The sequence below is a fragment of the Alosa pseudoharengus genome, unplaced genomic scaffold, assembly GCF_046254945.1.
Source record: "Alosa pseudoharengus isolate Yale_2024_CS ecotype anadromous, Long Island Sound unplaced genomic scaffold, YU_APseudo_1.1 YU_APseudo_1.1_scf_9, whole genome shotgun sequence".
Taxonomy (NCBI): Eukaryota; Metazoa; Chordata; class Actinopteri; order Clupeiformes; family Clupeidae; genus Alosa; species Alosa pseudoharengus.
Genome location: NW_027468881.1, coordinates 25,530,346 through 25,542,845, shown reverse-complemented (window position 1 = coordinate 25,542,845; position 12,500 = coordinate 25,530,346). Strand labels below are relative to the sequence as shown.

At 47.6% G+C, this 12,500-nt stretch overlaps 1 protein-coding gene across 1 annotated transcript in view; it reads left to right on the top strand.

Moving 5' to 3' along the window:
• plxna2 (plexin A2) overlaps positions 1-12,500 on the top strand; it is a 225,566-nt gene that overhangs the window by 147,072 nt on the left and 65,994 nt on the right. The window contains exons 12-13 of the mRNA XM_076277363.1: positions 5,732-5,883; positions 10,328-10,445. Of these exons, the coding sequence (XP_076133478.1) occupies positions 5,732-5,883; positions 10,328-10,445 (270 nt within the window). The remainder of the gene's footprint in view (positions 1-5,731; positions 5,884-10,327; positions 10,446-12,500) is intronic.

Below are 12,500 nucleotides of genomic sequence, written 5' to 3'. Positions count from 1 at the left end.
GACTGTGTGTGTGTGTGTGTGTGTGTGTGTGTGTGTGTGTGTGTGTGTGTGTGTGTGTGTGTGTGTGTGTGTGTGTCTGAGTTAATCAGACTAGTCACCACTGCTTCTTTCTTTTGCTGAAGAGGCAAAATTTCAAAAAGCCGTGTCGAAGTCCCAATTTCCCTGTCTCCTTTCCTGTGCCACGTCCATTGTCGCTAACCACACGGCATTTAAGAGCAAAATAAAGTATTTAGCACCTAATTTGCACCGCAGGAAGAAGCCCAACATATTGTAGCTATTGCGGTTTCTCCACGTGGTAAATTGCGCTTGTGCCCTGAACACAGACACACAAACAGACGAACCTGCATAACCTTAAGCAGCTCAGAGGCGCTGCCAAGGCAGAGAGGATCACACCTCTCTCTCTCACCACATAACACCTCCAGAGAATCTACTTCATTATGGCCACCCCAGGAGACGTGTCATATCCTCTGCAGAGAGGTGGGAGAAACATCTCCATTTAAAGCGGTGTGTGGGAGCGAGTGGAAAGCAATGGCGTCTCCGATGGCTACCAGCCTCGCCAGCCCCCTCTCCTCAGGCTCAGGCTCAAACCTCCCTCAGGTACTAAACTACTAAACAGCACACAGGCTCAGGCTCAAACCTCCCTCAGGTACTAAACTACTAAACAGCACACAGGCTTAGGCTCAAACCTCCCTCAGGTACTAAACTACTTAACAGCACACAGGCTCAGGCTCAAACCTCCCTCAGGTACTAAACTACTAAACAGCACACAGGCTCAGGCTCAAACCTCCCTCAGGTACTAAACTACTAAACAGCACACAGGCTCAGGCTCAAATTTAAACTAGAGTAGACTAGTTAAACTTAGTAGACATCACTATTTAAACTACTGTATAAGAGTCAGTATAAGCCAATGGCCTATTGTATCCAAGTTCCTCTCTTCACCAGGGAAACTGAACTGATAAGCAATATGTCAATGTATAACACTTATAAAGTTATATGCAATATCTCAATAACTACAATGGAAATAACCCCAAGGCCTTTATTATGTTTTGTCTTCTTGACGGATAATGTACAGATACATTTTATTTATCTATCAATTTCTATAAGAAACATATTTTCTACAATAACGTCAATAAACACTTTCAATCAATTCAATCAATCAAAACCAGGCAGATATGGGCCCGATGAGGTTGAGACCGACATCAGAGTCTGCAGAGACTGAAGGAATATCTCCATTTGGAGCAGTCTGTAAGAGCCTTTCTTTACAAGGCCTTTCTTCTCACCTTTTATTCTTGGATTGGAGTTTGGATCGGCACGTATCTGTAGAACACGTCTGAAATGACGGATGAAAGATGGAGAGGGGGAGAATAGAAACAGTGGCACGGGGAAATGAGACTAATGGACAGACAATCCGCCGTGTCAATGGCAGTCATTCAGAGGCCGTGTCTGAAACAGATGAATCTTGGAGATAAATAGCAGTGAGATGAATGGAGTGCATGAGCTCCACAATGACTCACAGTCTTTGGGGGGCCTCCTAGGCTATCCCTCTGGTACTTGATTAATATCCACACATGATATTCTCCAGCAAGGCGTCTTACAAGGGGGTGTGGTTCTCCAATCTGCTCTTCATCTGGCTTTACAACTGGTGGTAAAAAGGAGTCCACACACCCTCAACCTTTGGACCCTCATAGTCTTCATCAGGCGCTCAAAAATACAAAGTGAAAAAAAAGTGGAAAAAGTGACAGAGGAGATGTGTGGAGTGCTGTGCACTCTCTTTCTCCTGCAGTGTTTTGGATTCACCTTGTCCTGTTATGTGCCTGGGATGTGCACACGGACCTCCTGCCTTTGAAATGCCCCCCACTGGCCACTGGTGGTGCAGTCCCAGAGGACTGGCATCTCTCCCCTCCTCATCTTTCAGTATCGCTCCGAGCTCCTTATTTACCAGGATTTGGGATAAATACCCCAACTGGCCCCTGCTGCCCTGAGCTGCTGTCCCCCTGACTCTCCTGCTGCAGTGACACTGCTTCTGGATTAGCGCCTGCTGTGACAGAGTTGGTTTCTTCGAGGGTCTTGTCTGGATTAGGGATTAAAGACTATCACCTCAGTCTCCCTCTTTCCATGCGCTGGTGCCTAGAGATCATCTCCCCCATGGCCCCATTGTCCTTGTTGTTTAGGGACAGTTTGCAAACACCCAACAATATCAGGCACAATGGGGTTTGAATGTCAGTTTTAATCTGTGTGCATGTTAACATTCCAGTTTTAGGATTATATGCAGTTTTATTGTTTAGTTTACAAGAGAGCTAGTTTGTTGGGGCCATGAAGGAAATTAAAGATTATTTAACTAATGCCTCAGTGTTTATGCCTAGCATGGAATTACTCTAGCTTAATTGTTTTACATTTACATTTTCATTGTAACTCTAGTCATTGGATGTGTTTCAACCATAAGCTATATATACTGTATACAAACTGGCCCAGATTTCCAGAGCACTTTCTCCCGTGACTTTCCACCGGGGTGCCAGCTCTCTCTCTCCCTCGGCCTCTGAAGAGCCAACTTTTTTTTTTTTTTTTGGATGATCTCTTCTGGATTAGGGGCCATAAAGACGATCACCCCCTCTTATCTCCATGTAGGTCAACTCTCCTCCCCAAAATCTTATATGCCCCACACACCCCGCTCCTTGCAGCCCACACACACACACACACACACACACGCACACACACACACACACACACACCCCTCTCCATTCCAATCCTCCTCTGCACAGTCATTCGTAATTACTGCCTGCACGTCCACACACACACACACACACCCCTCCACACGCCCTGAACCACCCCAGGCAGCTGACAAATAAGGGGAGCCTGCTGGGGAATGCCCCCCGCTGGGAGGGCCCCACGTGGAGAGGGCCAGTGGATCATGCCGAGGGAAGTCAGTGGATTGTGCTCATGAAGAATAAGGCATCTTCGTCACACTGGGGGGTCAATAGATTGGCTCACATTATGCATTTATGTGTGTGGGTGTGTGTGTGTGGGTGTGTGTGTGTGTATGTGTGCGTGTGTGTGTGTGTGTGAGAGAGAAAGAGAGAGAGGGCCTGTGCACAAGTGTATGTTCATGGCCCATATTGCCCGAGGGTAAAGGATATGTACAAAACAATTCCCCCATAAAGCTCCACTCAGATTTGACTCCTGACCCCCTCGCAAAGGCGCAGAGACGCTCCAGTCCCCTTCAATTACAGCCATCTGGAAAGACAGAAGTAAGAGAGAAAGACAGAAAGAAAAAAAAGACCTGCAGATCTTGGAGCAACAGACGCAGCTACAGACACAGCTGTCTGTGTATGTGTGTGTGTGTGTGTGTGTGGGTGGGTGGGTGGGTGTGTGTGTGAGAGGTGAGCAGTGGGTGGTTCGCTGGTCACACAAGGAGCTTCTGTGTCCTTGGAGAAAGAGCCTTTGATGCTTTTGAAGTGCGGAAACACGCAACTTGATATTTATCCCTGTAGAGCTGCCGAGTCTGGCATGGATCTGGCACGGATCTGGCTCTCATCTGGCTCCGGTCCGTTCAAGAGTCACTTGTGCTCAGAGACACTTTTCTCATGAATGAAGGTCTTGTAAGGGCTTGAATGTCGTGCTTAAAGCTGATTTCAAGGGAGCTATAGGAGTTAATTGCCTTTGCTCTATGGCGAAATCGGTCAGGGTCCTTGCTGGGGACTGACATCAGCGTACTTTAATTATCTAGCACTTCGCTGAATAGGAGTGCCTCTGAAGTTCCTTATTTCCGCCATCCCTGAACTCAGTCCCTAAACTTATTCGGCTGCTTATATAACAGAACCATTGTAAAAGTCCACTCCAATTGTTGCCGCCTCCGCTTGACACGGGTATATTTAGCGTAGCATCCAGCGCTAGCCGTGTTTTCCCCATCCAGCCCTGCGAGCCCGAGCGGCAATAAAAGATTCATGTATTCGAGCCCTCTGGCAGTGCGGTGACACACTTACTTTACATCCAGAGCAATTAATGTCCACTAAAACTAGATTACAACGCAGACGTCCCGCTGGGCTCCGGCTACTGCCACTCTCTGGGGGAGATGGACTATGGGGGTGGAGAGGGGTTGGGGTGTGTGTGTGTGTGTGTGTGTGTGTGTGTGTGTGTGTGTGTGTGTGTGTGTGTGTGTGTGTGTTGGTGGGGGGTGTTGTAGTTGTGACGCTGGTCATGATTCGGGTTCATGATTTTGCACACATTGGTGGTTTTAGCCCAACAAGCATGCCCCTAATGGCATATTGATGCAAGTGCAGTGGTCAGCTCTACATGTAAATCTCCCTTCTTACTTTCTTCTTACTTTCTTTACACTTCTCTCTTTGACTCTCTGTGACTTTTCTCCACTAGCTGCTCTCTTTCCTTTCCTTTCCTTTCCTTTATTTTTGTTGTCTCTATCCCCCTTTTCTTTCCTTTCTCGGTGTTTCTCTCGGGGTCATATTCTCCCTCTGTTACTACTACCATTTTCTCTCTCTCTCTCTCTCTCTCTCTCTCTCTCTCTCTCTCTCTCTCTCTCTCTCCCTAGTGGTAAGTACTGGAGACCAGCCAAGGCCCTACACCTCCCGTGGTTTTTACTGCACAGAAGGCTCCATGCCTCCAAGAGCCAAGGTCGTGCTGGGTAGCCATATTGTGTTTTATTAGAAGGTGGGCCGCACTAATATGGTCCCATGTTAGATTTATTGCCCGTGGCAACAGAAAACGGAGCTGGTGAGGAACCAGAGTCGGCCGGTTTCCAGTTTTTTAATGTAATCCTGCATTTTTATGTTGAACAAAACCTCATTTATGAATGCATAAATCAAAACCACAAAAATAAGCATGACAAAAAAGGAGGAAGAGAACAGGTGTTGTGTTGCTATGGCGTTAATAGGAGGAAATGTGCAGAGTAGTGCATAATACATGTTTCCCCTGCCTCTTGCTGACAGTGTGTGTGACCTTTTGGAGTTACAGAGGAAACCAGGGTTCAGAGTGGAGTCACACATCCCTGTCTGATTCGATACAAATATTTTGAAGTGCTCGCTCAGAAAGGTTGCAGGACTGCAAGAGGCTTGGGAGGGGTCACAGAAGGTTTAGCTGCTGTCAAATGGGTGAACACCCAAGTGAGAAACTGCCTTGCTGTTGTCTGATGGTCTTATAGCTCAACTGGTAGCGCAAGGTGCTATCAATGCTAAGGTCATGTAATAGAGTACACCTGCCCACATGCTCTGTACTGTCATGTGCTTTGGAGAAAATGGACCACTGATGTAGAAGTAGCCAGCACAGTAGCCCTGTGGTCAGTAAAACTCCCTCATCACATGGACTTGCCATACTGCACTTACTGTACACACACTGCACTTTTTTTACCCCCTTCTCTCTCATCTGTGTATTAAATTCCTTCTAAATCTTTCTTTATCTTTTACACCTCTGCACAGGCGCTAGTTGAGCAGCTAAAAGTCATTTCACTACATGTTGTACGACAGTATCTCTATGTGTGTGACATACAAATCCTTGAATCCTTGAATCCTTGAATCCACCACCTTAGCGACTTCACCCAGCACCCATGAGGGTTAGTCTCTTTGCTAGCGCATCCACCGCCCAGTCAGGGACACTGTGAGTTGACAGGTTCAAGCCTGGGGCTTAACAATTCCATCAGAACACAATGTTACACCAAACGAATGCATGTGAATAAAAAAATAATAAATCTGTTAAAACCTCTTTTTTTTGTTTGTTTCTGCAGGTCACCCCAGTGGCTGGTCCGCCAGAAGGGGGTACGCGAGTGATCATCCGTGGCCTTAACCTGGGCTTGTCCTTCTCCGAGATGGTCAACAACGTGCAGGTGGCCGGCGTCCAGTGTACGCCTCAGGAGGACGGCTACATCATCGCCGAACAGTGAGTCACACGTGCCATTACTTGGACGGTAGCACACACTGGAGTGACTGTAGACTCCATAATCACACTACTACTGGAAATATCACTGGGTCATTTTTAGACTGTTGCGAGAGACACATCACGGACACTGTGCGGCTCAATTCAAAATGCTCTTAACTGGATTTGGCTGGAGGACGTCTGGAAATAGAACAAGCTAGAGGACGTGCAGAGCGTGCTGGCGGCAGTTTCATCCCATTTGGCGGCAGAATGATGAAAAAAAGCTGCCATCGGTTGGATTCAATGAAGGATACCAGATCTGTCTCATCTCTCTGTTCTTTGGTAGTAATTATACAACCCTCTGTACAGCCTCTCTTCTGCGCTGGTAGCTCTGTTCAGTTGCTTAATGAACCAGCCTCTTTTGCCAGCAGTGATCAAACCCAGTTGTGTTGTTGGTCTGGACGAGCTCTTAGGTCCCTGTTTGTTTCTGCTCCATCGATCCCTGCAGTTATTCGACAGGAGACAGGAAGCATCTTTGCAGTAGCCAGCCGACAGCAGAAGTGGCCTCTTAAAAGGGTTAATCTGGAGCAGTCGGCCTAGAGCGCCCCGAAACCAGAAAGCTTGGCTAATTAAGACTGGCCCGTCCTCCCCTAAGGGAACAAGCAGTGTTCATCCCTCAACATCTGCGTGTGTTTACTTGCTTAATTGTCCTACCCAAACAACCAAGTTCAGCCCAGTCCTCTAGCTAGCGCATGAGCTAATTTGTTCATGTTGCTTCTTTTGATTTTTTGTTGTTGCTGGAGTCTAGCTGTGAGCATGCTCGGAAAAAAAAAACATGAGGAAGTAAATACACTGATTGGTTGTTGTACTCAAGAAGGCCACCATCTCTAACCTATTGCAAGTATTATTCCTGGTACCCCCAAAGGAACAGGAGATCCGACAGCCCACGATTACTTTTCAACACCCAGGCAGACCTGAAAAAGAGGACCGGTGTAGAAAAGTGGTGTTGAGGTGGTAAAAAAAAGAATAGAGCGATGAAAAAGCGACTGAGTGAAGACAGGAGAGGAAAAAAAGACAATGACTTTTGGGCATCAAGGGACATAGAGGAACACGGTGTGTCAGAGTGCTACACGACTGCTCCCTCTCTCCCTCTCTCTCCCTCTCTCTCTCTCTCTCTCTCTCTCTCTCTCTCTCTCTTAGGAGCCTTTAACCTTAATTCATCCGCTGCCCTAGTTCTGCCCCTTGGCCCGGGCAACAGAACATTGCACCAGGGTAACAGAACATTGCGCCAGCAGCAGTAGTCGTGCTACAAAGGAGAGGTTCTCCTCTCTGCACACGCACACGCTGATGAGGTTCCGCGAGGTCAGGCTGAAATCCACTGAGCTAATGCCTTTTTCATTTCATACCCAATTAGCCTCGTACCGCATTAGTGAGATGCAAATGAGATCACACCTGTGCTAAGGTGGTTCCGCGCGAACAACTCGACAGGTAATCCAAGTAAACCTGCCAGCCCTCAACGGTGGAGTGTAATCCAGTAATTAGCACCAAGAAACATAGCACTAGCAACCTTGGTGTGTTTTGCCTGCTAATAGATTAAATAGATTAATACAATCTCTCTTGCATCTTAAGCATGTTCAGAATCTATTACTACGTGTGTATCTTTCATTTCATATGACGTTATGCTGCGTTCATTGTAAACTAATCACCAAACACTTAAAGATTCTCCTCGAGCCGATTTGCCAATTTTTTGCTCTCGGCTGCATTCTTCTCCTCTCGCGCGCTACTTCAAACTGCTATAAATAGCTGGCGCTGAGCTGTGCTGTGCTGTGCTGCGCTAGTCTGCGCTGCGCTGCACGGCACGCCGTGGTGCTGTGCCGGAGCGAGGCGGCCGCGTGGCATGTGGCGGTGTCCTGTCTCCTGGCCGTACCCTGGGCGCTCTCGGCACGCGGAGCTCTCAGGCAGCGTCTGCGGTCCTGCCAGGCCGAGTGTAATTGTGATGCGCGGCATGCCGCCGGTTGCGGGGGGACGATTTGTCAGCGGCGCGCGCCCCTGACAGCAGCTTAATCCAATCGGGACACTGCTGGAGTGAATTCATTTGTATGGCTCCGCCAGACGTGTCAGGGAGGAAATGGGGGCCTGGCGCGAGGACATCACCTCGGCAGTTGGAGCAGCGGAGAGAGAGAGAGATGAGAGAGAGAGGGATGAGAGAGAGAGGGATGAGAGAGAGAGGGAGAGAGAGAGCAAGGAAGAGAAAAGAGGAGAGTGAGGAAGTGAGAGAGTGACAGAAAGAGAAACAAGAAAGAGAAAAAAGGGAGTGGGAGAGGATGGGGGTAAGAGAGAGTGAGAGAAAGGAAAGGGGAGGAGAGGAGAGGGAGGGAGAGAACATAAAAGAGAGAAGATGGAGGGAGAGAGCATAAAGAAGAGGAGATGGAGGGAGAGAGAGAGAAAAAGAGAAGAAATGGAGGAAGAGCGAGAAAAGGAAAGGAGATGGACGGAGAGAGAGAAAAGGAGAGGAGATGGACGGAGAGAGAGAAAAGGAGAGGAGAGGGAGGGAGAGAGAGAAAAGGAGAGGAGAGGGAGGGAGAGAGAGAAAAGGAAAGACTTTGTCTTTTGCTTGTGTATCTGAAGATATGTACAAGATTTGTTCTCCTCATGTCTAGGGCAGTTTTGCTGTTGTCGTGCTTTTGATGCTGTAGTTGAGTGCCTCGGAACATGTGGACATTTAAGGATTGAGTACCTATGAGTATTCACAGACGCAGCGTAACACTATAATTCAAAATGGAAGAGAGTCTTTCTTGCAGACTCTGGATTTTCTGCAGGCTCTTAAACAGAAAAGTCCCACTGAAATAGCCCCCAGTTACGATTAGTTCATCAGATTAGAGGCTCCTCCATTGCACTCCCAATGTTTTGGAGCTCATTTTAAAAAGCCCAGAGAATGTTCTAGTCTTCACCTCAGTTAACCTATGGCTCAGCGATTTGCTGTTCTACTGTGAACAGAGCATGATTTTTACCCCGTCCTCTTTCGGCTAATGCCGACAGCGTGGAGACTTAAGCCTTACTTAACCTCACACTACAATATAAAATAAACTTTACTCACTGCCAAGCCGCACTCCGAGTCTGAGTCTCCATCTTGCAATTCCTCCCCCAACCCCCGACTCCCAGCCCCGCTACCCCCACCCCTTCTCTGCTCCACTGATTGCAGTAATGAAATCACCACATGGGGCAGGGCAGGTAGGCTAGGTGTAGCGGCGCTTCAGCTCCTTGTTTTTATATTTACGGGCCTCCACCAGACCATAAATCCTGTGTCAGTCTCCACTCTCCGTGGACAGGACACCCGAGTTGTTCTGGGAGTCGTTAGTTACGAGTCAGGGAGATCAGTGCTGGGAAAAAAAGAGAGAAAAAAACAGTGAATCTGCCAACTTCACAAACATCTCTTTCTTCTTCTTCTTCTTCTTCTCTCTCTCTCTCTCTCTCTCTTTCTCTCTCTCTCTCTCTCCCTATCTCTCTCTCTCTCTCTCACACACACACACACTTCTCTCTCTCTCCTTCTCTCGTCGTGTTCGTACCCTGGGACGACAACAGTGATTCCCTCTTGTTCTTTATTGCGTCCCGCGAGAGCCAATCGATTGCCGTCCCACGTTTATTATGTCATTTGATCTGGCGAGCTGCCAGCCTCCCTGACACCTGATCACAGCGTATGATAAAGCTCTATCGATCAATAGGCCTCCTCAGGCTTGATTTAAATCGGCTGTGCTGAGCTGCGGGACCACACTGGGCTGGCTGGCCTGTATTTATGATGCCCAGTCACTGAGAAGTCTCATGCCAGGTTGTGCACGGTTGGCCACAGATATAGTCTCGAGGCAGCCCTAGGGGGTTCTATATATCTATATGTATATATAGTATATATAGCCTGCGCTATATGCCCCCTTAGCCATCATGGAGGCCAAGTGAAAATTACATTCAGAAATGAGTGTGAAAAAAATCAATAGGGAATTGTGGTGCATGCTGATGATGACACACACACACACGCACACGCACACGTACACGCACACACACACACACACACACACACACACACACACACACTCTCACACACACACACACACACACACACACACACACACACACACACACACACACACACACACACAGGTGCATGCTGATGATCGTACAGCAGCAGGTTTTTTTACGTGGGATCCATAATGCATGAGCGGCCTGCTGGGGTCAAACGCAGCTTCACGGCGAGGGCTCTGCAAACGCCTGGCCAGGAATACAGCATTACCTGCCACTCTCACTCTTACGCAACTGTCTTGGCTTTGCAGAGATTTTCTATAATTGGTTGCACCATTTTTTGTGTTATCATCAGTAATAGAGAATTGATCATTGCGTTGCTCTGTTTGAATCCTCCTACAGTGTGAATTAGCCTAAATGTGTGTGTGTGTGTGTGTGTCTTCTCGTTATTTTACAGGATAGTGTGTGAAATGGACCCTGCTCCCATTGATGCCGCTCCAGGTCCGGTGTCCCTGTGTGTGGGAGAGTGCAGACCAGAGCTCCAAACACACTCCTCTCAGCTCTACTCCTTTGTGGTAGGACTCCCCACCTTATCCATATCTGTGTGTGTGTGTGTGTGTGTGTGTACTCCTTTGTGGTAGGACTCCCCACCTTATCCATATCTGTGTGTGTGTGTGTGTGTGTGTGTGTGTGTGTGTGTGTGTGTGTGTGTGTGTGTGTGTGTGTGTGTGTGTGTGTGTGTACTCCTTCGTGGTAGGACTGCCCACCTTATCCAGATCTGACCCTGTGAATTATTCAGTGGCTCACTGGCCCTCTGTGTCGGGAGTACTGGCACTCTTTTGGGGTTTATCTTAAGATTTGCGCAGGTTTTTGTGTGTGTGTGTGTGTGCGTGTGTGTGTGTGCTTGCATGCGTGCGTGCCTGTGTGTGTGTTTTTATGTGTCTGTGTGTGCGTGCATGCGTGTGTGCTTCCTTGTGTGTGTGTATGTGTGCGTGTGTGTGTGTGTGTTTGTGTGTGTCTGTGTCTGTGTGTTTTTGTGTGTATGTGTGCGTGTGTATGTCTGTGTGTGTTTGTGTGTTTTTGTGTCTGTGTGTGTTTGTATGTGTGCTGTGCGTGCGTGTATGATTGTGTGTGTGTTTTGAGCCACCAGTCCACTGTATGGATGTACCGAGCCAGATTTATCTAGCCATCCCCTTATCCATAACCCAGTAATTTTTTACATGGTATCCCTGTAGTGTTCCGAGGCCTGCCATCTTGCTCCCTATTTAAGTGGCGTAATGGTGATGAGCTAGACTGATGAACGCATGCGTGTGTGTGTGTGCGTGTGTGTGTGTGTGTGTTGTAATAGTGATGAGCTAGACTGATGAACGCATGCGTGTGTGTGTGTGTGTGTGTGTGTGTGTGTGTGTGTGTGTGTGCTGTAATGGTGATATGACTAGACTGATAAACGCATCTGAGCTCATTGTTTCTGTATGTCTTGTTGGGACTGCAGCAGCATTTGTAGTTGACCTCAGACTGGTCACCGCTGTTATTTGTGAAATATTTCACTTTGTTGAACGCCTGGAGTCGTGGGGTCAGGCTGATAATGTGTTCTATGGGTTTCCCTTAAACACCATTTCCTTCCATTACAAGGCCAGGGTCAATAAATTAAGCTTTTATGGCTAATGTTACCTTTTATCGTTTTTTTCCCCCCAGCCATTTGCACTAAACACTTTTTTTCCACAGTGTATTTAAATTACTACTAGTATATACGTGGCCAGTTACAGTTAAACCCTGCTCTGATGCTACTGATTAAATGTTTATCCGGAGAAGTCACCAGCTGCTTTTAACACTCATTTGAAAAGTCAGATGATTGCCAAGCCATTGCCCGTGCAGGTCTGCTCTCTCTGTACAGCGTTGGGCTTTTATGAGAAACATGCTTCATCGTCTTTCTTTTAAGGAGGAGTGTCCCAATGAATGCTGCTGAAACCCAAGCTCTTCTTTGTTAATAACAGAGCCTGGTGTTAATTATTAGAATATTGAGTAATTACAATCGAGGAGCAGCACAGGGAATAAGCAATGAATGGGACGACAATGGTGGCCATTAGTAGAGTGTATGAGTGTGTGTATGTGTGGGAGGGGGGAGGGAGGGTGGTGATGGGGAAGGTGGCGGCTCGAGCAGGAGCATCTATGGAGACCCCTCCTCTGCACCTGTCCTCTCCCCATGCATGGCACCAGTAGAACATGAGCCAACCTGCGAGGAACTGATAATCAGCAGCATGCTTCCCACTTAAACATCCATTCACACACACACACACACACACAAACACACACACACACACATACGTGTGTGTGCACAATTAACCGTCCCCCAACAATTAACAGCGTCTGGTAATTAGCCTAGCTGTTTTGGTAAGAATGCTCCTTTCCCTGTGCTCGCTCCCACAAAAGAGAATTCTCTATTCTGTGTGTGTGTGTGTGTGTGTGTGTGTGTGTGTGTGTGTGTGTGTGTGTGTGTGTGTGTGTGCGCGCACATGTGTGTACTTGTGATTATGTGTGCCTATTTATATGTGTACCTAGGTGTCACGTCTGTTTGTGTCACCTTCTTCTTCACCTTGTAGTGTGTGTGTGTGTGTGTGTGTGTGTGTGTG